At 42.5% G+C, this 26351-nt stretch overlaps 1 protein-coding gene across 1 annotated transcript; it reads left to right on the top strand.

Annotated features, from left to right (window-relative positions):
• Window positions 1–513: 513 nt before the first annotated feature.
• LOC120064462 (ATP-dependent RNA helicase DDX18-like) lies at window positions 514–13786 on the top strand. Its single transcript, XM_039015051.1, has 14 exons — window positions 514–648; window positions 1161–1349; window positions 1484–1657; window positions 2736–2871; window positions 3099–3199; window positions 4261–4460; window positions 6225–6339; window positions 6458–6597; window positions 6912–7073; window positions 10227–10379; window positions 10509–10622; window positions 10757–10813; window positions 12836–13013; window positions 13245–13786. Exons 1-14 carry the CDS (start codon window positions 543–545, stop codon window positions 13388–13390), a joined length of 1971 nt encoding a protein of 656 aa, XP_038870979.1. The 5' UTR covers window positions 514–542; the 3' UTR covers window positions 13391–13786.
• The last annotated feature ends 12565 nt before the right edge of the window (window positions 13787–26351 follow it).

Here is a 26351-nt window from a genome sequence, read left to right as displayed (position 1 = left end):
CCTTGCAAAGAAGGGCACCTGCTGTTGGTGGTGGGCAAGACCTGAAAATGGTTGTCTAGCAATAATCAACAATCAATTTTGACAGACCTTGAAGAATTGTTAAAATATGAATGGGGAAATATTGCACAATCCTGGTATTGAAAGCTCTTAGAGGCTTACCCAGGTGCTTCTACAAAATATTGTGTGAATACTTATGTAAATGAGATGTTTCTGTATTTAATTTTCAATAAATTTGCAAACATTTCTAAAAACATTTTCACTCTCATTATGGGGTATTGTGTATTGATGGCTGAGAAAAACATATATTAATTCGATTTTGAATTCAGGCTGTAGCACAACAAAAATGTGGAATAAGTCAAGGGGTAACTTTTGTTCTCTTTTTTAATTAAGAGCAACGGGGCTGGCAGGTAAAATTGAGTTTATCCCTGGCCCAGACTCCAGTACAGTAGGTGGCGGTAATGCACCATAACGTTGGATGCCAATCACCGATAAACGCCAGCGAAGAAGAAGAGTTCCACGTGTGTGCGTGCTCAGCTGCAATCATGGCAGATCTTCAGATGAGGCTTCTTCGGCAGAAAATCCAGAAAAGAAGCGAAAAGAACAAAGAGCGAAAGCTACTTCAGAAACGGAAAAATGAGGAAGATAATGGTAACTGTTTTTCCAGTACTGAAATCATTGTCGACAAGTTGTATTGACACTTTATCGCGCTAGCCCACCTCGAAGCAAGGCCAAGTAGCCTTTGCCTATGTTAGCTACCTTAACTAGCTAGTATGTCTCTGCAGTGTTGTCTATATCGGAAATCACGCATTAAAGACAGTATTTTAGTTAATACACGTAGCTAAACCAACGATTGTAACGAGTGAATGAACATGATCTCCATTCAGTTAGCTTGTGGTGTTTTTATAGCTAGTTACTACAGTACTGCTTTTAATTGTTTTAATGTGTTGCTAATCTTAGACACAAGCGAAACATTGTTGTACATTGTTGGTTTTGAGACGTTGAATTCTCTTCCGTTATTGATGTCGGCTATATTTGAATGAAGTTGCCAGTTAGTCCGTTAGCTAAGGTTTGCTGCCACGTAGCTAGTTCGTTGAATGATAGCCTAGTTGATGTGATTAAAAAATATATGTATTATTCTGTGTGACTTACGTTTTTCACAGACGACGCAAACGGACTTCCAGATGAGTGTTGTGATGAAAGGAGTCAGGTGGCCACAGCAATATCAAAGCCACAGAATGCCAAACCCACGAATAAGCAGCAAAAAGAGAAGAATGTGTCGGCGAAGGTGGACCCAGAACATTTTGTCAAGAAGAAAAAGAAAAGAAAGCTTAACACCACTGAACAGCCAGGTAATGTTGTGTACCACTCAGTCGTTTATTAGAATGGTTGTTGAACCATTCAAGGGGTAAATGGCTAAAAGTGTCTGTTTCCCAAGTTATTGAATCTTGTCCATGTCAAAGAATATTTAATGTTTCTAATGTAGGTGTGAAAAAAGCGAAGAAGGAGGAGGATGCTGATCAGACCACAGAAAAACCCACACAGCCTCTTGAACAGGTAGATGAGGGGGAGGATGATGAAGAGGGAAGTGAGGATGGGGAAGGAGAGAAGCTTGAGGAAAATGAGGAAGATGAACCAGAGCTCCCATCTGGCTTGACAGGTATTCCATGTTCAATGACATAGACATTGGTCAATCAGAGGCCTTTACACAACCAAATGTTAGCCTTGTCAGTTGTGCATGTTGTGTAGCAATCATTTCTCAGTCTTAGATATGGGCCAGGAACTATTTACAATTGAGCCTCTGCCAGCATACAAATATGTATAATAGTCTGTGTTTTATCTTCCTGGTAACCATGGTCCTTTACTGTAGGTAATCCCCAGTCAGTCTACTTGCCGTGTCCTATGTTAGTAGGGATGGGCATTTAAAATCATTTCACTATTTAGAATAAAAGTTAGGTTTTTTTGTAACTTTAAGCAAGTTGGGCAGGGGCCAGCGGTGTGAGACACCAGAGGGAGAGGGGTGAAAAGGTATCAAGTGACTCACGCTAGTTAGACAAAATTGTAAATGGCATAGGTTTTCTATCATCCCATCTGGCAGTGCCTGTCTCTACTGCATCAAAACGATGTAAAGAAGCTAGCAAAGATAGTCAGATGTTAGCTAGCCAACTAGAATAGTTTAGGCTATTTGACTGCGCTCCCCGTTCCTTGTCTACAACATTCCATTCAGAATAAACCACAGCCTACCTGTCGGTTGTTCATTGTCGCCTACGCCTTCTCATTTATCTAACTTAATTATGTAATTTTGCTTCCATTTGTCATTGATTAGTGATCTCCCACTTCACGTGGTGCCTCTGACTGTATTGCCAACAATCTACACGCAACGCGTGGAACTTGTGTAGGCTATACGGAAGCCTATGTCTTTTTATTGGGCGCATGTCTTGAAAATTACTTTCAAAAGTTTGTTTTATTAAATTGAGCATTTCAAATGTCATTGTGTGTAGCAATGTCACATCGATCATTTTATTTAATTGAGACAAAGCCTTTTCATTGTTAAGCTAGGCCTATGATTTTTATTTTATGAATCGACCTACTCTCGCAAGTAGGCCTATTCGAATACAAATGTCAGTTTGGATATTAGAATAACCGTGCCCATCCCTGTGTGTTAGTGCTAGACTAGAGCCCTTCCATGCCAACACCCACAGAGGTGGGAACTCTTAACTGTGGTTTCTGTATCTCAGGTGCGTTTGAGGACACGCTGTTTGCCTCTCTGGCGCCTCTGGTGAGTGAGAACACTCTGAAGGGTGTGAAGGAGATGGGCTTTGAGCACATGACTGAGATCCAACACAAAAGCATACAGCCCCTACTGGAGGGAAGGTACGCCTACAGTTTATCTCCCAAGTTTCATGTTAGGCGGAATCACCACCTGTTCATGTATCACTGCATGTCTAAAGCAGAGCTCTGTAAAAATCCATGCAGGACCACCTAAAGTTGGTGACTTGCATCCTAGAATCAGCCCTACGGGACTGATAAAGGACTGAGTAGGCTAATATTGTTTTGACTTGATAGATGACTCCCTTTTATATATATTTTGACTCTTCTAGAGATATCCTGGCTGCTGCTAAGACTGGCAGTGGTAAAACTCTGGCCTTCCTCATCCCCTCCATCGAGCTCATCTACAAACTTAAGTTCATGCCCAGAAATGGTAAGATTAGTAGATTGCTTCAACCGTCTATATTGGTTTAATGTTCTAAACATTCTGCATCATAATGCTACAAGCTTCACGTGCATATATCGATATCTATGGAATTTTGGAGCAGTGGACACATTTTGGTAACATGATACCTCGCCGGTCCATGCGTTTCTCCCAAACAGCAAAGTTCACAAGGGGGTGATGGCAGAGATTTTTCTGTTGAAAACATCATCACAGCTGTAAGCTAAATCGAAAAGAACTAAGTGCATATTTAAATAATAGCTAGGCCTACATGTAATGAAAGTTAATGTTTGATTTACATGACCATGTTTTGTGCCTGTCAGTAAGGTGTAGGTTACTTAGCATCCCACATGTCACCCATGTGAAATAATTAGTCCTAGCAGATATTTTTTTCGCCTACTCGCCTGTGTAACTTAAAACATTATCCCAATTTAATATGCATCTTCAATGTATTCGCTCCCATATCAGCTAAAAATAGAGAAGGCACTTGGCTATCAGCTGTTTTTACCGTGTAGTAGTAGTTATTACTTCACACCAAAATACCTTTTGGGGTGGATTCTAATAAGGCTACAATGTTTGGTTGCTTGTTTGAACAGTTGCTGAGGTTATAATTGGTTATCAATGCTACTTTCATGCGTAGCCTGTTGATCAGATCAAGGAACCGAGCGACGGCTCCGCAAGGAATAAGGCACTTTTAAATTTTCAGGTAGCGCAAAAGTATGTTGAATGGCGAAGCATATTACAAGGAGCCGCCCCTTTTGTGACTAAAAACAAAATTTCAGCACTGCGCTGTATCTATTGTCTCCGTGGAGTGTGTAGACACCTTTTCTGGGTGTTCAGATATGAAAGGACTGGGTAGGAGTAAGAAATATGGCAATGTTTTTGACTCAACTCTCCAGTAGACTAGGCACAATTTCCCTCATTACCTTTCACCCATCCGGTCTTACTAGCTCTGTTAACATCAATGGTGTAGGGTCTAGACTCTAAAGAAAGGGCCTTGGAACTGAACTGAAATGTGCCTGAGACGCAGCTCTGCTCCCCACTATCCTAAGGTACAGGCGTGGTGATCTTGTCCCCAACGCGCGAGTTGGCCATGCAGACGTACGGCGTGATGAAGGAGCTGATGACCCACCATGTGCACACCTTCGGCCTGATCATGGGCGGCAGCAACCGCACGGCCGAGGCCCAGAGGCTGGCCAATGGCGTCAACATCCTGGTGGCCACGCCCGGCAGACTGCTTGACCACCTCCAGGTAACCATGGTGATAAGAACAGTAACTGTATTCATATATATCAAAGTTGGGACCAGGTAACCTCTGAGCACCGCAATGTTGACTAAGGATCAGATTGTACACTGAAAAAATATATATAAACGCAACCCTTTCAAGGTTTTACTGTGTTAGTTCATATAAGGAAATCGGTCAATTGAAATAAATTCATTAGGCCCTAATCTATGGATTTCGCATGACTGGGAATACAGATATGCATCTGTTGATCAGACCCCCCCCCCAAAAAAACAATGTAGGGCGTGGATCAGAAAACCAGTCAGTATCTGGTGTGACCATTTGCCTCATGCAGCGCATAGAGTTGGCAATAGCAATATAAGTTACTTTAAGATGGAATTTTGATGAACCACGTGACATTGATTTTGAGATATGAAGGCTTTATTATAAATCAAACTGTTCCATGAAAATTGTAACTGGCACGCAGATTAGTAGTAATGGTACAATAACTTGGCACTCCAATTGGAAAAGATTGACGGAAACTTCAGGAGCGTAATGGCAGAATCTGCGAAGGCCAGCAGCGGGAGGAGGATGGTCCGGGACAGTTTTTTTTTTTTTTTCCTTTCTGATTAGGCTGTATTGATCTCTGCTCCCTCTTCAATGATTTCTTACTTTAAGCACTGCGATTAAAAGTTTTCAGTCAAGTTCAGTCGCCTACATATCGTTTATTTTATTCAAACATAGGGTGTGTCTATATATGGAAAAATACACATTTTAAAATGTTGACCGATCGATTGGTCGAAAGAACAAATCACACTCGGTCCACAACACACACACACAAATTGTCGGGCAGCCCTAATTGTCATTCAATGCAAGTAAAAACAGACTTTGCTAACTTGCTTTTTGAGAAGCTCCACTTTGGTGGTGAGTGACGACAATCAGAAATACTATCAGACGTCCCCAAATGGGTACATTTCTACGTTTGCTCACAGGCCAGGTCGCCTACTCCGACGCGTAGTCAGTTGTGCGTTCTTACTCAACATTGACAGGAGCTCTCCAAACAAAAGACGATTAATAAATTGACAAGACTCCGAAATTAAATAAGTTTTGAGCAAATAACGTGTCCACTCCAACAATGAGAACGGTAAACGACTGTAATAGTATATTGAATGCATTAACAGTACTTACCATAACCAACAAACATTGTAGATTAAAAATGATGGGGATTAACAGTAAATGTACGACTGGTGATATATAAGTAATGGGGAATTGATAGACACTAACACTCAAACAATTCATACAATGAAGTTATGAAACAATGAATGTGCAAAAACTGTCAGGAGAGCACATTCTGGGGAGAGACACGCCTTGTGCATCTTAGCCACACAGCCCCTCCTTGACTCAACATTTTTTAATTATACCAAAGACACATCTTCACATACTGTAGACCAAAGGAATACTCTCAAACGGTGTCAGGTCCAAAGCAGTAGCCATTTATGGAAAACCAATGCAATTTCACTTATTTCCAAAATGTTATCAAATTGCTTGCGATGCCTGTGCTAGACTGTGCCGTCTCCGCAGCCTCCACAATGGATCAGTCCACTGAGACGGGTGTGAATCAGACAAGTGTGTCTGCCATAAAATAAATACAATTAATTTGCGACCACTCGACAAAACAAATCTGTCGACCAAATAATGGACCAGTCGACCAAATGGGGTCGGACCTAGATTTTTGCACACGTTCAGTCCTGGACTTTTTTCATTGGTTTCTCTCCACCCCCTTGCTCTCTGTAGAATACTGCCGGCTTCATGTATAAGAACCTCCAGTGTCTGATTATTGACGAAGCTGACCGTATCCTGGAGGTCGGCTTCGAGGAGGAGCTGAAGCAGATCATCAAACTCCTGCCAAGTATGTACCCACCTCATGGCTTTAAACGTCTTTGCACATACTGTACCATGGAGTTTGATGCTATTTGTCTCTGTGTATCTCCCAGTGTTTAACATGTTCAACGTGCATTGTTCCTCAGAGCGGAGGCAGACCATGCTGTTCTCAGCTACCCAGACCCGTAAGGTGGAGGACCTGGCCCGTATCTCCCTGAAGAAGGAGCCCCTCTATGTGGGTGTGGACGACAACAAGGACAACGCAACCGTGGACGGCCTGGAGCAGGTAAACAACACGACTCACTGCTGCAGAGTGACGATACTCGTGCATGACGTGCCAGGGGGTCGGCTTGTTGTAGCTAGTTAAGTTAAGCGGATAGTCGTCACTTGTCCCAAGACTCAAAGTATCTGAAAGTAGCAAAGCTTTAATGTTTTTGGTTAGAGTATTGGGTCGTTTGAGACCTTACCGTGTCTCATCCACGGCAAGGTTATAGGTAAACCTCACATCAGTTAGAATCAGACAGGGATGTGGTTCTCCGGGTTGTCTCTGGTGCTTCAGGGATGCGTGGTCTGATATGTAAACATTGTCTTGGTTGCCAGGGCTACGTGGTGTGTCCCTCAGAGAAGCGCTTCATGCTGCTCTTCACCTTCCTGAAGAAGAACCGCAACAAGAAGCTGATGGTGTTCTTCTCCTCCTGCATGTCGGTCAAGTTCCACTACGAGCTGCTCAACTACATTGACCTGCCTGTCATGGCCATCCACGTGAGTTGTCACCTCTGTCATTAAGAAAGCTCAACTACATTGACCTGCCCGTCATGGCCATCCACGTGAGTTGTCACCTCTGTCATTAAGAAAGCTCAACTACATTGACCTGCCTGTCATGGCCATCCACGTGAGTTGTCACCTCTGTCATTAAGAAAGCTCAACTACATTGACCTGCCTGTCATGGCCATCCACGTGAGTTGTCACCTCTGTCATTAAGAAAGCTCAACTACATTGACCTGCCTGTCATGGCCATCCACGTGAGTTGTCACCTCTGTCATTAAGAAAGCTCAACTACATTGACCTGCCTGTCATGGCCATCCACGTGAGTTGTCACCTCTGTCATTAAGAAAGCTCAACTACATTGACCTGCCCGTCATGGCCATCCACGTGAGTTGTCACCTCTGTCATTAAGAAAGCTCAACTACATTGACCTGCCTGTCATGGCCATCCACGTGAGTTGTCACCTCTGTCATTAAGAAAGCTCAACTACATTGACCTGCCTGTCATGGCCATCCACGTGAGTTGTCACCTCTGTCATTAAGAAAGCTCAACTACATTGACCTGCCTGTCATGGCCATCCACGTGAGTTGTCACCTCTGTCATTAAGAAAGCTCAACTACATTGACCTGCCCGTCATGGCCATCCACGTGAGTTGTCACCTCTGTCATTAAGAAAGCTCAACTACATTGACCTGCCTGTCATGGCCATCCACGTGAGTTGTCACCTCTGTCATTAAGAAAGCTCAACTACATTGACCTGCCTGTCATGGCCATCCACGTGAGTTGTCACCTCTGTCATTAAGAAAGCTCAACTACATTGACCTGCCTGTCATGGCCATCCACGTGAGTTGTCACCTCTGTCATTAAGAAAGCTCAACTACATTGACCTGCCCGTCATGGCCATCCACGTGAGTTGTCACCTCTGTCATTAAGAAAGCTCAACTACATTGACCTGCCCGTCATGGCCATCCACGTGAGTTGTCACCTCTGTCATTAAGAAAGCTCAACTACATTGACCTGCCCGTCATGGCCATCCACGTGAGTTGTCACCTCTGTCATTAAGAAAGCTCAACTACATTGACCTGCCTGTCATGGCCATCCACGTGAGTTGTCACCTCTGTCATTAAGAAAGCTCAACTACATTGACCTGCCTGTCATGGCCATCCACGTGAGTTGTCACCTCTGTCATTAAGAAAGCTCAACTACATTGACCTGCCCGTCATGGCCATCCACATGAGTTGTCACCTCTGTCATTAAGAAAGCTCAACTACATTGACCTGCCTGTCATGGCCATCCACGTGAGTTGTCACCTCTGTCATTAAGAAAGCTCAACTACATTGACCTGCCTGTCATGGCCATCCACGTGAGTTGTCACCTCTGTCATTAAGAAAGCTCAACTACATTGACCTGCCTGTCATGGCCATCCACGTGAGTTGTCACCTCTGTCATTAAGAAAGCTCAACTACATTGACCTGCCTGTCATGGCCATCCACGTGAGTTGTCACCTCTGTCATTAAGAAAGCTCAACTACATTGACCTGCCTGTCATGGCCATCCACGTGAGTTGTCACCTCTGTCATTAAGAAAGCTCAACTACATTGACCTGCCTGTCATGGCCATCCACTTGAGTTGTCACCTCTGTCATTAAGAAAGCTCAACTACATTGACCTGCCTGTCATGGCCATCCACGTGAGTTGTCACCTCTGTCATTAAGAAAGCTCAACTACATTGACCTGCCTGTCATGGCCATCCACGTGAGTTGTCACCTCTGTCATTAAGAAAGCTCAACTATTATGCGTGTTGGGTTCTTGAGTCAATTAGGCCATGCTCATTTCATGCTTATCTTTATATTTTAAAATATATATATATATATATATACACACACATCTATTTTATAACATTTAGCCAACTCCTTGATCCAGCTTTGTAGTATACCCCTCAGGGTTGTAAACATTAGGGCACACCATAGCAAAGCGTTTTGCAAAAGAAACCAAAAATGTGTGTTCTATAGGACAAGTTTAGATAAACCGTCAAACGGGAAGGTACTATCTGTTTAGTGCCTGCTGAACATGACCCAACTCACTTTATTCACTTGTCTCAGGAAGTTATTCTGAGCCCTTTGAGTCTAAAAGACACTCAAGCCATATACACCACAGGCCCAAACTAAAATATAATTCATCTGTGTCTTGAGTAACAGCAAGGTAGTTCCAAGACTAGCAACATATTGCAGGCTACACTCTGTCAGCATTTTTCAGGCTATTATCTGACTCAATTTGAGCTTTGCTACAGTGAACCCCAGTCTGACTCCACAAGGCATTCTCTCTCATTTGTCTGCCGCAGAGATGACTGGTATTTCCACAATTGGGTCTAAAGGCCTTAAACCATTATAGCACATTGATATGTGCTATAATATGATATGGCCAAATATTGTGCTGTGACGTTAAACATTAACATGTACTGTAATATGCTGTAATATGCTTGGCAAAAATGTCAATCAATGACAGATTTCTTGAGTTAGATTAATTCGGACTGTTTTGGCTACGGTGTCTCAAGGACAAACATTACTATTGCCGCTTTATCTAATTTTTCAAGCGATGGTCTTTTATTTTTTTTATTTTTTCCCTTTTCCTCCCCGATTTCGTGGTATTCAATTGGTAGTTAGTCTTGTCTCATCGCTGCAACTCCCGTACGGACTCGGGAGAGGCAAAGGTCGATAGCCATGCATTTTCCGAAACACAACCTAGCCAAGCTGCACTGCTTCTTGACGCAATGCCCACTTAACCTGGAAGCCAGCCGCACCAATGTGTCGGAGGAAACGCCGTACACTTGGCGACTGTGTCAGCATGCGTGCGCCCGGCCCGCCGCAGGAGTCGCTAGTGCGTGATGGGGCAGGGCATCCCTGCCAGCCAAACCCTCCCCTAACGATGTTGGGCCAATTGTCCCATGGGTCTCCCGGTCGCGGCCGGCTGCGACAGAGCCTGGACTCGAACCCAGAATCTCTAGTGGCACGGCTAGCAGTGCGATGGTCTTTTTAAGGGAGTATGCTAGCATGCACGTTCAGTTCGTCGAGCCAACCGAACCGAAGCATGCATCCTCTGTGGTCAATGCTGTCTGTGGCTGACGTGTTATCTCCTTTTGCTTTGATCTCTCAGGGGAAACAAAAGCAGACCAAGCGTACCACCACCTTCTTCCAGTTCTGTAACGCCGACTCAGGCATCCTGCTGTGTACAGACGTGGCGGCCAGAGGCCTGGACATCCCTGAGGTGGACTGGATTGTCCAATATGACCCCCCAGATGACCCCAAGGTACCTAGTGACGTTTGAGACACTGTTTCATGCAGCTTTGACACTAGCCAGAAATATAGCCTCTAGGCATCTCTAGCCGAAGCATTCACGTTGTTTTCCCTCTTCCTAATTTCTTCCCTCTTTTCCTAGGAATACATCCACAGGGTGGGCAGAACGGCTCGCGGGATCAACGGCATAGGCCACGCCCTCCTAATCCTCAGGCCGGAGGAGCTGGGCTTCCTGCGCTTCCTCAAACAAGCCAAGGTAAGACCCTAACCCAACCATCTCTGACCTTACCTCAACCCAGCAAAACCAATAAAAACATGCAAAAGATTAAGTCTTTCAGCAGTGATATGTTATAAACTGACATTTTAGATTGTGTTTTCATCTCGCCTCAGGTTCCTTTGAGTGAGTTTGAATTCTCTTGGGCAAAGATCTCTGATATCCAGGGTCAGGTGAGATATTCATCCACATTTTATTTCTGCATGTGAATCAGAGTTAACTGACATTACATCTGTCACATGTGGACTGCAACGGCTAATTCGTTGATCTGGTAATAATAATAATAAACAACTCAAGGAACCTAAACATTTATTTGGCTCTATACTCAAGCATTTTTGGATTGGAGATCAAATGTTTTGAGGCGACAGTAAAGAATATCATCTTTTATTTGAGGGTATTTTTATATACAGTCTTATATACATATACATGCCTTCAGAATGTTTTCATACCCCTTATTCCACGTTTTGTGTTACAGCCAGAATTCAAAATGGATTAAATTGATAATCACACGACCAAAACAAACTGCAAATGCATCTAACAAGTTTGTATCCACGCTTGATGTAGTCATTGCGTTGCTAGGAATATGGGACCGAATACTAAACTTTTGACCACTTCGATACACAAATGAGGGGACTAGATACATTGTGCTTTCATTTCTAAAAAAGTTGAACATATACAGTGCCTTCAGAAATTATTCACGCCCCTTTACTTTTTCCACATTTTGTTACAGCCTGAATTTTAAATGATTTAGATTTTATCACAGATCTACTCACAATACCCCATAATGTCAGTGGAAATTTGTTTGTAGAACATTTTTTTAATTAATACATTTACCGCTGAAATGTCTTGAGTCTTGGTATAGCAAGCAAAATAATTCCAGGTATAAAAATGTGCTTAACACATCTCATAAGTTGCATGGACTCATTCCGTGTTCAATAATAGTGATTAACATGATTTTTGAATGACTACCCATCTCTGCACCCCACACACAGAATTATCTGTAAGGTCCCTCAATCGAGTTGTGATTGTCAAGCACAGAATCAACTACAAAAACCAGGGGGGGAGAAACCAAGGGCACCAATTGGTAGTATAAAAAAAAATGCACAGGCACTTAATAGCCATTTGAGCATGGTGAAGTTATTAATTATACTTTGGATGGTGTATCAATACAGCCAGTCACTACAAAGATACAGGTGTCTTTAGCTCTGTTGCCAGAGAGGAAGGAAACTGCTCAGGGCCAATGGTGATTTTAAAACAGAGTTTTAATGGTTGTGATATGAGAACTGAGGGTGGATCAACAATATTGTAGTTACTCCACAATACTAACCTAAATTACAGAGTGAAAAGGAAGCCTGTACAGGAAAAAAAATATTACAAAACATGCATCCTGTTTGCAACAAGGCACTTAAACAGTACTGCAAAAATATGTGGCAAAGAAATTCACGTTTTGTCCTGAATACAAAGTGTTATGTTTGGGGTGAATCCCACACATCACTGAGTACCACTCTTCATATTTTCAAGCATGGTAGTGGCTGCATCATGTTGTGGGTATGCTCGTAATCGGCAAGTACTAGGGAGTTTGTTAGGATAAAAAGAAACGGAATGCAGCTATAAGCACAGGCAAAATCCTAGAGGAAAACCATGTTCAGTCTGCTTTCCAACAGCCACTGCGAGACAAATTCACATTTCAGCAGACAATAACCTTGAACACAAGGCAAAATCTACACTGGAATTACATAGAATTTTTACAGTTGACTTAAATCAGCTTAAATCTATGGCAAGACTTGAAAATGGCTGTCTAGCAATTATCAACAATCAACTTCAGAGCTTGAAGAATTTAAAAATAATAATTAGCAAGTATTTTACAATCCAGGTGTGCAAAGTTTTCAAAGTTTGTGTGTAGATGGGGACAATTGTTTTTATATTAAATCCATTTTGAACTGTAACACAACAAAATGTAGAATAAGTTCAGGGGTATGAATACTTTCTGAAAGCACTATTTGAAAATGCCCTCGAATAAAAGTTGACATTCTATACTGTCGCCTCATATAAACATTTGATCTCTATTCCAAAATGCTGTGGTATAGAACCAAATATAAAGTTTTAGCTTCACTGTCCAAATAAATACGCAGTGGAGTGTATGCAATTATCTGACAAGCCTTGAAATCTCAGTTTTCTCAATTTGTTTTTTGCAGCTGAATAAGCTGATTGAGAAGAACTACTACCTGCACAAGTCAGCCCAGGAGGCCTACAAGTCCTACGTGCGGGCGTACGACTCTCATTCCCTCAAAACGATCTACAGTGTCAACACGCTCAACCTCCCCATGGTGGCACAGTCTTTCGGCTTTAATGTGCCTCCCTACGTCGACCTCAGTATCCTTTTCTACGTCCAAGTGCCTGGGCATATTTTCACCAATGTCGTTTCTGAAGGGTTGCATACTTTGTTTGTCAATGTCTGTTCCATCACTCAGTTCCATCCCTATTCCATCCCTCTGCCCCCCCCCCCCCCCCCCCCACCCACCCACCAGGTCGTAACGATAAAAGCCTTCTCAATTGGTCAATTCAGTGCAGTACAGTGTTTCCCTTAACCCAGCATTCCTCCAGACGTTCACAGCAAAGGAGGACTGAAGATGACAAAGAGGGGTGGAGGCGGCGGCTTCGGCTACCAGAAGGGCAAGCCCGCTCATAAAGCCAAAATCTTCAAGCATGTCAACAGAGGCAATGGGGACAAGAGGCAATTCTCACGCTGACCTGCGGTCCTTGGGGGGCCACTACAAAATGGCTTCCTGACCTGGACGCACTCCCCTCTCGCTCTCTATCTTATCTAGAGACCCTGTAATGGGCATCGTGTCTCACTCCCTATTTGTATGTGTTAGAACAGTCTCTTGCTACCTGTAGGAGGCCCAATTTCTGCTTCAATGCCTCCACCTGTCTTTCTGGACAGGTACTTTGTATCTGTAGTGACAGGACTCTCTGTGGGCTAATAACTGTCGAGACAGCCCCTGCAGTCCTTTACTCACAGCAGATGTGGATTTTACCATGGGCTGTCTTTGATTTACTTATGCAGAACTGTACATTGATAAATGTATTTCCATTATTTTCATCCTTCTACTTTACTGGCTAATTAAAACGTTTATATACACCCACACTGTTGTTGGCACACAGCATTTCAGAGCGTTGCAACCATCGTATTTTATAATTATAGGTAGGGTATTGCAACCAATTTCCAGAACAAAAAAACATTTGTGTAATTTGAGGAACTGATCACCATTGAAGAGATCCCGAGCAAGTGGATGTAGTGACATAAGTTCCACATGGGGGCGGTGTATTCAAGCACAGGTTTAATATAGGTGGTGTAGTGAATATATGGGTCTGAACCAGTCTGAAGACAGTAGTCCAGTTGTGCGAAATAATATTGCGAACACTTGACACCCAGCGTCTCAACACGTTATGACATGGTTATAACATTTCATAACAGCTGACATACAGTAACTTGTCAACCTGTTATATAGTCGTAATACTGTCATGAAGCATGTATTTAGACGTTATGACACGTATTACAATTTATGGCTGGTTATGACACCTACGTAAGTGTCAATCCACAAAACCTACCACACAAGGCAAAACATTGCATTACACCATAGCCTAAAATTCAACAATGTTTTTTAGTTGTCCATGTAACAGTTGATGTCGGAAGTTTACATACACTTAGGTTGGAGTCATTAAAACTTGTTTTTCAACCACTCCACAAATTTATTAATAACAAACTATAGTTTTGGCAAGTCTGTTAGGACATCTACTTCGAGCATGACACCAATACATTTTCCAATAATTATTTACAGACAGATTATTTCACTCAATTCACTGTCACAATTCCAGTGGGTCAGAAGATTACATACACTAAATTGACTGTGCCTTTAAACATCTTGGAAAATTCCAGAAAATGATGTCATGGCTTTAGAAGCTTCTGATAGGCTAAATTCTATAATTTGAGTTAATTGGAGGTGTTCCTGTGGATGTATTTCAAGGCCTACCTTCAAACTCAGTGCCTCTGCTTGACATCATGGGAAAATCAAAAGAAATCAGCCAAGACCTCTGAAAACAATTGTCGACCTCCACGAGTTTGGTTCATCCTTGGGAGCAATTTCCAAACGCCTGAAGGTACCACGTTCATCTGTACAAACAATAGTACGCAATTATAAACACCATGGGACCACGCAGCCATCATATCGCTCAGGAAGGAGACGCGTTCTGTCTCCTACTAGAGATGAACGTGCTCTGATGTGAAAAGTGCAAATCAATCCCAGAACAACAGCAAAGGACCCTGTGAAGATGCTGGAAGAAACAGGTACAAAAGTATCTATATCCACAGTAAAACTAGTCCTATATCGACATAACCTGAAAGGTAGCTCAGCAAGGAAGAAGCCACTGCTCCAAAACCGCCATAAAAAAGCCAGACTACCGTTTGCAACTGCACATAGGGACAAAGATTGTAATTTTTGGAGAAATGTCCTCTGGTCTGATGAAACCAAAATATAACTGTTTGGCCATAATGACCATCATTATGTTTGGAGGAAAAAAGGGGATGCTTGCAAGCCGAAGAACACCATCCCAACTGTGAAGCACGGGGGTGGCAGCATCATGTTGTGAGTGTGCTTTGCTACAGGAGGGACTATTGCAATTCACAAAATAGATGATGTGGATATATTGAAGCAACATCTCAAGACATCAGTCAGGAAGTTAAAGCTTGGTCGCAAATGAGTCTTCCAAATGGACAATGACCCCAAGCATACTTCCAAAGTTGTGGCAAAATGGCTTAAGGACAACAAAGTCAAGGTAATGGAGTGGCCATTACAAAGCCCTGACCTCAATCCCATAGAAAATTTGTGGGCAGAACTAAAAAAGCGTGCGTGAGCAAGGAGGCCTACAAACCTGACTCAGTTACACCAGCTCTGTCAGGAGGAATGGGTCAAAATTCACCTAACTTATTGTGGGAAGCTTGTGGAAGGCTACCCGTAACGTTTAACCCAAGTTGAACAATTTAAAGGCAATGCTACCAAATACTAATTGAGTGTATGTAAACTTCTGACCCACTGGGAATGTGATGAAAGACAAAAAAGCTGAAATAAATAATTCTCTCTTTTATTATTCTGACATTTCACATTCTTAAAATAAAGTGGTGATCCTAACTGACCTAAGACAGGGAATTTTTACTATGATTAAATGTCAGGAATTGTGAAAAACTGAGTTTAAATGTATTTGGCTAAGGTGTATGTAAACTTCTGACTTCAACTGTAAATGATCATTGTAATTGCGCACACATTGATGTCAGACATGCACCTACCCAAATGCTGTTGCTGATACTGGGATGAGCACGGGAGCAGATTTCAGGTGCGGGACAAGACACCCTTTTTTTTTTACTGATATAATGGCATGTGATAGACCTATCTGACTTACATGATTATGATGGTCATAAAGGTTGACCATTTCATAGTGTATTAACTTAATCCAAGTAAAGTGATACAGGATGGTAATAATGCTTCATGGCAGTGTCATGGAGTGTTTTTTTCTACAAGTTATTTAAAATGTGATGGGGAAAAAAACATGACTAAATAATTATTTACAACAAAGGATTAAAGAAACAAACTTTCAAACAAAAGGGAACTTCTTGGCAGGGAAAAAAATAATTTGACTAAATGTGGGTTTTGACACTTCTGTAGGTGTCAAAACCAGCCATAAAATGTACACAGGTGTAAATGTATGGGTTGTGACCGTGTTATGACCATATTATGACAGGTTATGACACAGGGTGTCAAAGTGTTAAAACAATATTACATGGTCATGATATAGGTAAATAATTATAGTATATGCTAGCATAATAGCAAGCAGAGCCGTGATCTCTAACAAGTTTTTATGGAGGTGCCAGTGCCACACGTCATATCCACCAACAAGTTATATTACACTATTCATGGTAATGTCTGAAAAACATTCAAAGAAGATTTTCCAATGTGCAAGCCTGCTAGTCCAGGACGAAGCTTAGTCTGTGTCTGAGTAATAGAAGATGTTATGATGACTTATGCCCTCGCCTCTAACTGGTTGTTCCTGTTTCTTGGCAGAAGTTTCATTTCATTAGGTCTGACTTTTCCCCTGGTGGTTACACTCCCATCCCCCTCTACAGTATACTCTTGTCACGGGGCAGCTCAATCTTCATCAATGCCATGAACTTGTCATAACCCGTCAAATCATTCGTGTTTGATGGAACATCAGTAATTGTCACATCTTTGTTACAGTGAGCCTGCGGCATGCACGTGCACAGATAGGAGTAAACCTGTGGCCAGCACATGTCCCTTTGCCCTCTCACTTGCCAAATCCCCGTTTTTGGTGGTGTGTATATGTATATATATATATATATATATATATATATATATATATATGTGTGTGTGTATGTGTGTATATATGTACAGTTGAAGTCGGAAGTTTAAATACACTTAGGTTGGAGTCATTGAAACTCGTTTTTCAACCACTCCACAAATGTCTTGTTAACAAACTCTAGTTTTGGCAAGTCGGTTAGGACATCTACTTTGTGGATGACACAAGTCATTTTTCCAACAATTGTTTACAGACAGATTATTTCACTTATAATTCACTGTATCACAATTCCAGTTGATCAGAAGTTTACATAAACTAAGTTGACTGTGCCTTTAAACATCTTGGAAAATTCCAGAAAACTATGTCATGGCTTTAGAAGCTTCTGATAGGCTAATTGATATAATTTGAGTCAATTGGAGGTGTACCTGTTGATGTATTTCAAGGCCTACCTTTAAACTCAGTGCCTCTTTGCTTGACATCATGGGAAAATCAAAAGAAATCAGCGAAGGCCTCAGAAAAAAATTGTAGACCTCCACAAGTCTGGATCATCCTTGGGAGCAATTTCCAAACGCCTGAAGGTACCACGTTCATCTGTACAAACAATAATACGCAAGTATAAACACCATGGGACCACGCAGCCATCATGCCGCTCAGGAAGGAGACGCGTTCTGTCTCCTAGAGATGAACGTACTGTGGTGCGAAAAGTGTAAATCAATGCCAGAACAACAGCAAAGGACCTTCTGAAGATGCTGGAGGAAACAGGTACAGAAGTATCTATATCCACAGTAAAACAAGTACTATATCGACATAACCTGAAAGGCCGCTCAGCAAGGAAGAAGCCACTGCTCCAAAACCGCCATAAATAAGCCAGACTACCGTTTGCAACTGCACATGGGGACAAAGATTGTACTTTTTGGAGAAATGTCCTCTGGTCTGATGAAACAAAATAGAACTGTTTGGCCATAATGACCATCGTTATGTTTGGAGGAAAAAGGGGGAGGCTTGCAAGCCGAAGAACACCATCCCAACCGTGAAGCACGGGGGACCACGGGGGTGCTTTGCTGCAGGAGGGACTGGTGCAGTTCACAAAATAGATGGCATCATGAGGATGGACAATTATGTGGATATATTGAAGCAACATCTCAAGACTTCAGTCAGGAAGTTAAAGCCTGGTCGCAAATGGGTCTTCCAAATGGACAATGACCCCAAGCATACTTCCAAAGTTGTGGCAAAATGGCTTAAGGACAACAAAGTCAAGGTATTGGAGTGGCCATCACAAAGCCCTGACCTCAATCCTAGAGAGAATTTGTGGGCAGAAGTGAAAAAGCGTGTGTGAGCAAGGAGGCCTACAAACCTGACTCAGTTACACCAGCTCTGTCAGGAGGAATGGGCCAAAATTCACCTAACTTATTGTGGGAAGCTTGTGGAAGGCTACCCGTAACGTTTAACCCAAGTTAAATAATTTAAAGGCAATGCTACCAAATACTAATTGAGTGTATGTAAACTTCTGACCCACTGGGAATGTGATGAAAGACAAAAAAGCTGAAATAAATAATTCTCTCTTTTATTATTCTGACATTTCACATTCTTAAAATAAAGTGGTGATCCTAACTGACCTAAGACAGGGAATTTGTACTAGGATTAAATGTCAGGAATTGTGAAAAACTGAGTTTAAATGTATTTGGCTCAGGTGTATGTAAACTTCCGACTTCAACTGTAAATGATCATTGTAATTGCGCACACATCGATGTCAGACATGCACCTACCTAAATGCTGTTGCTGATACTGGGATGAGCACGGGAGCAGACTTCAGGTGCGGGACAAGACACCCTTTTTTTTACTGATATAATGGCATGTACTTGTTTAGACCTATCTGACTTACATGATTGTGATGGTCATAAAGTTTGACCATTTCATAGTGTATTAACTTAATCCAAGTAAAATGATACAGGATGGTAATAATGCTTCATGGCAGTGTCATGGAGTGTTTTTTTCTACAAGTTATTTAAAATGTGATGGGGAAAAAAACATGACTAAATAATTATTTACAACAAAGGATTAAAGAAACAAACTTTCAAACAAAAGGGAACTTCTTGGCAGGGAAAAAAATAATTTGACTAAATGTGGGTTTTGACACTTCTGTAGGTGTCAAAACCAGCCATAAAATGTACACAGGTGTAAATGTATGGGTTGTGACCGTGTTATGACCATATTATGACAGGTTATGACACAGGGTGTCAAAGTGTTAAAACAATATTACATGGTCATGATATAGGTAAATAATTATAGTATATGCTAGCATAATAGCAAGCAGAGCCGTGATCTCTAACAAGTTTTTATGGAGGTGCCAGTGCCACACGTCATATCCACCAACAAGTTATATTACACTATTCATGGTAATGTCTGAAAAACATTCAAAGAAGATTTTCCAATGTGCAAGCCTGCTAGTCCAGGACGAAGCTTAGTCTGTGTCTGAGTAATAGAAGATGTTATGATGACTTATGCCCTCGCCTCTAACTGGTTGTTCCTGTTTCTTGGCAGAAGTTTCATTTCATTAGGTCTGACTTTTCCCCTGGTGGTTACACTCCCATCCCCCTCTACAGTATACTCTTGTCACGGGGCAGCTCAATCTTCATCAATGCCATGAACTTGTCATAACCCGTCAAATCATTCGTGTTTGATGGAACATCAGTAATTGTCACATCTTTGTTACAGTGAGCCTGCGGCATGCACGTGCACAGATAGGAGTAAACCTGTGGCCAGCACATGTCCCTTTGCCCTCTCACTTGCCAAATCCCCGTTTTTGGTGGTGTGTATATGTATATATATATATATATATATATATATATATATATATATGTGTGTGTGTATGTGTGTATATATGTACAGTTGAAGTCGGAAGTTTAAATACACTTAGGTTGGAGTCATTGAAACTCGTTTTTCAACCACTCCACAAATGTCTTGTTAACAAACTCTAGTTTTGGCAAGTCGGTTAGGACATCTACTTTGTGGATGACACAAGTCATTTTTCCAACAATTGTTTACAGACAGATTATTTCACTTATAATTCACTGTATCACAATTCCAGTTGATCAGAAGTTTACATAAACTAAGTTGACTGTGCCTTTAAACATCTTGGAAAATTCCAGAAAACTATGTCATGGCTTTAGAAGCTTCTGATAGGCTAATTGATATAATTTGAGTCAATTGGAGGTGTACCTGTTGATGTATTTCAAGGCCTACCTTTAAACTCAGTGCCTCTTTGCTTGACATCATGGGAAAATCAAAAGAAATCAGCGAAGGCCTCAGAAAAAAATTGTAGACCTCCACAAGTCTGGATCATCCTTGGGAGCAATTTCCAAACGCCTGAAGGTACCACGTTCATCTGTACAAACAATAATACGCAAGTATAAACACCATGGGACCACGCAGCCATCATGCCGCTCAGGAAGGAGACGCGTTCTGTCTCCTAGAGATGAACGTACTGTGGTGCGAAAAGTGTAAATCAATGCCAGAACAACAGCAAAGGACCTTCTGAAGATGCTGGAGGAAACAGGTACAGAAGTATCTATATCCACAGTAAAACAAGTACTATATCGACATAACCTGAAAGGCCGCTCAGCAAGGAAGAAGCCACTGCTCCAAAACCGCCATAAATAAGCCAGACTACCGTTTGCAACTGCACATGGGGACAAAGATTGTACTTTTTGGAGAAATGTCCTCTGGTCTGATGAAACAAAATAGAACTGTTTGGCCATAATGACCATCGTTATGTTTGGAGGAAAAAGGGGGAGGCTTGCAAGCCGAAGAACACCATCCCAACCGTGAAGCACGGGGGACCACGGGGGTGCTTTGCTGCAGGAGGGACTGGTGCAGTTCACAAAATAGATGGCATCATGAGGATGGACAATTATGTGGATATATTGAAGCAACATCTCAAGACTTCAGTCAGGAAGTTAAAGCCTGGTCGCAAATGGGTCTTCCAAATGGACAATGACCCCAAGCATACTTCCAAAGTTGTGGCAAAATGGCTTAAGGACAACAAAGTCAAGGTATTGGAGTGGCCATCACAAACCCTGACCTCAATCCTATAGAACATTTGTGGGCAGAACTGAAAAAGCGTGTGCGAGCAAGGAGGCATACAAACCTGACTCAGTTACCCCAGCTCTGTCAGGAGGAATGGGGCAAAATTCACCCAACTTATTGTGGGAAGCTTGTGGAAGGCTACCCGAAACGTTTGACCCAAGTTAAACAATTTAAAGGCAATTTTACCAAATACTGATTGAGTGTATGTAAACTTCTGACCCACTGGGAATGTGATGAAAGACAAAAAAGCTGAAATAAATAATTATCTCTTTTATTATTTCACATTCTTAAAATAAAGTGGTGATCCTAACTGACTTAAGACAGGGGATCTTGTCAGGAATTGTGAAAAACTGAGTTTAAATGTATTTGGCTTAGGTGTATGTAAACTTCCGACTTCAACTGTACATACATACACACATACAAATACACTCTGTATACACGCAAACGTATGTGGACACCCCTTCGAATTAGTTGATTCGGCTATTTCAGCCACACCCGTTGCTGACAGGTGTATAAAATCAAGCCATACAATCTCCAGAGACAAACATTGGCAGTATAATGGCCTTACTGAAGAGCTCAGTGACTTTCAACGTGGCACCGTCATAGTATGCCACCTTTCCAACAAGTCAGTCAAATTTCTGCCCTGCTAGAGCTGCCCCGGTCAACTGTACGTGCTGTTATTGTGAAATGGATACTTCTAGGAGGAACAACGGGTCAGCCGTGAAGTGGTAGGCCACACAAGCTCACAGAACGGGACCGCTAAAGCACGTAGCGCGTAAAAATCGTTAGTCCTTGGTTGCAACACTCACTACCGAGTTCCAAACTGCCTCTGGAAGCAACATCAGCACAAGAACTGTTCGTTGGGAGCTTCATGAAATGGGATTCCGTGTCCGAGCACCATGCACAATGCCAAGCATTGGTTGGAGTGGTGTGGTGTAAAGCTGGAATCTGGAGCAGTAGAAATGCATTCTCTGGAGTGATTAATCGCACTTCACTATCTAGCAGTCAGATGGAAGAATATGGGTTTGGCGGATGCCAGGAAAATGCTACCTGCCCGAATGCATAGTGCCAACTGTAAAGTTTGGTGGAGGAGGAATAATGGTCTGGGGCTGTTTTTCGTGGTTCGGGCTAGGCCCTTTAGTTCCAGTGAAGGGAATCTTAATGCCACAACATACAATGACATTCTAGACGATTCTGTGCTTCCAACTTTGTGGCACAAGTTGGGGTAAGACCCTTTCCTGTTTAAGTATGACAATGCCCCTGTGCACAAATCCAGGTCCATACAGAAATTGTTTGTCAAGATCGGTGTCTTAGAACTTGACTGGCCTACACAGAGTTCTGACCTCAACCCCATCGAACACCTTTGGGATGAATTGGAACGCCGACTGTGAGCCAGGCCTAATCGCCCAACATCAGTGCCCGACCTCACAAATGCTCTTGTGGCTGAATGGAAGCAAGTCCCTGCAGCAATGTTCCAACATCTAGTGGAAAGCCTTCCCAGAAGAGTGGAGAATGTTATAGCAGCTAAGGGGGCATCAACTCCATATTAATGCCCATGATTTTGGAATGAGATGTTCGACGAGCAGGTGTCCACATAATTTTGGTCATGTAGTGTATTTATTTATTTAAATTGACTGATATCCTTATATGAACTGTAACTCAGTAAAATCTTCGAAATTCTTGCATGTTCAGTTTATATTTTGGTTCAGAAAAATATAAAAACAACATGTGAAGTGTTGGTCCCATGTTTCTATGGATTTCGTATTACTGGGAATACAGATATGCATCTGTTGGTCTCAAATTTAAAAAAATAAACATACAGTCAGTATCTGGTGTGACCACCATTTGCCTCATGCTGTGCGACACATCTCCTTCACATAGAGTTGATCAGGCTGTTGATTGTGGCCTGTGGAATGTTGTCCCACTCCTCTTTAATGGCTGTATGAAGTTGCTGGATATTGGTGGGAACTGAAACACGTTGTCGTACATGTCCATTCAGAGCATCCGAAGCATGCTCAATGGGTGACATGTCTGGTGAGTATGCAGACCATGGCAGAACTGGAACATTTTCAGCTTCCAGGAATTGTGTACAGATCCTTGCAACATGGGGCCTTGCATTATCATACTGAAACATGAGGTGATGGTGGCGGATGAACGGCACGACAATGGGCCTCAGGATCTCGTCACGGTATCTCTGTGCATTCAAATTGCCATCGATAAAATGCAAGTGTGTTCTTTGTTCTTAGCTTATGCCTGCCCATACCATAACCCCACCGCGGGGCAATCTGTTCAAAACGTTGACAGCAAACCCCTCACCGCAGGACGCCATACACGTGGTCCGTGGCTGTGAGGCCGGTTGGACGTACTGCCAAATTGTCTAAAATTACATTGGAGTCGGCTTATGGTCGATAAATAAACATGAAACTATCTGGCAACAGCTCTGGTGGACATTCCTACAGGCAGCATGCCAATTGTGTGCTCCCTCAAAAATGTTTGAGAAATAACCTTTTTGTGCGTATGTAAAACTTTGGGATATTTTATTTCAGCTCATGAAACACTTTACATGTTGCGTTTATATTTTTGTTCAGTGTATATACTTTTTTGGTCTGCTGAACCCATTGCCCGCAAGTCATCTTGAAGTTAAGTTTGCTACCCCCCACCCCATTCGTTGGTTGCATATGTTGGTCTGCCCTGTACGGAGGTTGTGCGCGCCGGTTGCCACTGTTTCCCAGCATGCCCTGTACTGCCCTTTATCCAAACATGCATGGCTTGAGATGCAGTCACTGGTCAAGTGTGTGTGTGTGGCTAGCTACCTAGTTTTAATATCAACAGTACTGTCACAGCAACATAACATTAGATTTAACACTTCTTGAAGACTTTATTTTAAAACCATCACCATTGTAACCATTTTTTTCAAGTGGGCTGGGGTGCCCTTTTTTCAGTTGGAGCACCTGCCCTCTGAAAGGTCTGTGCACGGCCCCGGCCTGTGGCATACATGTTTAACATTATACCTACAACATAATTACTTGCAAGTCAGAATGAGTTTCTATTGACTGAGTAGTTGCTGGAAGAGAACATTTTTTAAATAACACTATGTTGCTGTGAGTGGAAAAGCTTAAATAACATGTTTATTGGGGAGTGCTTTTGAAGACTATGCGATGTAAAGCCTTTATAAATTATTTTGTTTAAAGTGGGACCGATAAGGGGGACGTCATAATAGACCTACTACTGTTGGTTGCCACCGGTCTGGTTAGTTCAGATTACAGTACCACGAGGGATGCCGTTGGGCAGGAAACATAACATTTATAATATTTCTGATAGTGCTCACTCTCCACCATGCAGCTGCCAGCCCAATCATGAGATGTAAGCTCAGCCTGTCAGTATCTAGCATACAAGGCTTTCCCAAAATGCATGCTAAAGTGGATACTGTATCTCAAAAGAACATACTTCAGGCCCAGTCTGTCACAATCACAGATTTTGTTTCATGACGTAATTCTCTCATACTGGCAAAGACATGTATGGACCTATCTTAAGCCATCGCGACACCACTTAAGTTCAGTTCATGCCAAACAAAAGATTGAAGAACATTGTGTAATTTGAACACTGAGAAATTCATATAAGGAAGCGTTGGGATGTGGTATTACAAGTAAAACCTTTTACCAGGTGTCATTGTACAACACTATACCAGGTCAAATACATACCTGTATTTCTTTTACAAGGCAAGTCAGTTAAGAACAAATTCCTATTTTCAACGACAGCCTAGGAACAGTGGGTTAACTGCCTTGTTCAGGGACAGAACGACAGATTTTTACCTTGTCAGCTCGGGGATTTGATCTTGCAACCTTCCAGTTACTAGTCCAACGCTCTAACCACTAGGCTACCTGCCGCCCCACAATACTTTTATATGGGGTGACACATTGCAATCCGTACATTTGTCCTGAAAGTGCAAACACCAAGTGAAATCATGCTCTTGGCTAATTCAAGTAATCAGCTGTTCCACAAAGAGCTGAAGAGTAAAGTTCCTCTTCCTTTTGTGACAGTTTTTATAACAGGTGGCGTAGACAATTCTGCAGTTGCTGCACCAGTTCTGCAGTGGCAGCCAATAGAGAACAACCATAAGGGCACAGACATTCAGCTCCATCAGCACAATCCATCTGTTCCAGTCAGTTGTCCCCAGATTGAGTAATACAACTTTATAATGAGGTAGGTCTGAAGGAATGTATTCACTCTGTAGTTTTTAGAGGGGTTCCCATGTCAATATGGGACAATGAGTTGAAACCCATGGCAGCCGCCATCTAAACAAGGCAGTAGACACTTTACACATCTGCTTACATTGTGTGTCACACTCCTGACGTGACTTCTGAAAACTGACCACACATTAGGTTTATAGCTTGGGACAACTCGTCCTTAACGTGATTTAAGACAGTTAAGAACCCTATCAGGTAGGTGAGTGGGGCAGGCTCGTAGTGGAATAGATAAGATACTGTAGATCCAGGCTGATCCAGGCTGTTCCATAGGGCAGCGCACAATTGGCCCAGCATCGGCCGGGTTTGGCCGGTGTAGGCCGTCATTGTAAATAATAATTTGTTCTTAACTGACTTGTTAAATGAAGGTTAAAACTACTGTAAAGTTAACCATTTCAAATCTTTGACCGGTTGCATGACAACCTAATGGTGTATCTCTTTAAGTAGCAACCCCTCATTGAGGGAAGGCGGGCCAAAGCCCCACCTGTTTTGATTGATATATTCCATGTCTATGTGTATAGGGCAGCAGCCTCTAAGGTGCAAGGTTGAGTACTGGGTGGTAGCCAGCTAGTGATGGCTTTTTAACAGACTGATGGCCTTAGATAGAAGCTGTTTTTCAGTCTCTCAGTCCCAGCTTTGATGCACCTGTACTGACCTTGCCTTCTGGATGATAGCAGGGTGAACAGGCTGTGGCTCGGGTGGTTGATGTACTTGATGATCTTTTTGGCCTTCCTGTGACATCGGGTGCTGTAGGTGTCCTAGAGGGCAGGCAGTGTTCCCCCGGTGATGCGTTGGGCAGACCGCGCCACCCGGTGGAGAGCCCTGCGGTTGTGGGCAGTGCAGTTGCTGTACCAGGGGGTGATATAGCCCGACAGGATGCTCTCAATTGTGCATCTGTAAAAGTTTGTGAGGGTCTTATGGGCCAAGCTGAATTTCTTCAGCCTCCTGAGGTTGAAGAGGTGCTGTTGCGCCTTCTTCACCACACTACCTGTGTGGGTGGACCATTTCAGAT

Source organism: Salvelinus namaycush, chromosome 19 (assembly GCF_016432855.1).
Source record: "Salvelinus namaycush isolate Seneca chromosome 19, SaNama_1.0, whole genome shotgun sequence".
Classification (NCBI taxonomy): Eukaryota; Metazoa; Chordata; class Actinopteri; order Salmoniformes; family Salmonidae; genus Salvelinus; species Salvelinus namaycush.
Note: the sequence above shows the minus strand (reverse complement) of the source record. Positions and strands in the feature narration are given on the sequence as shown.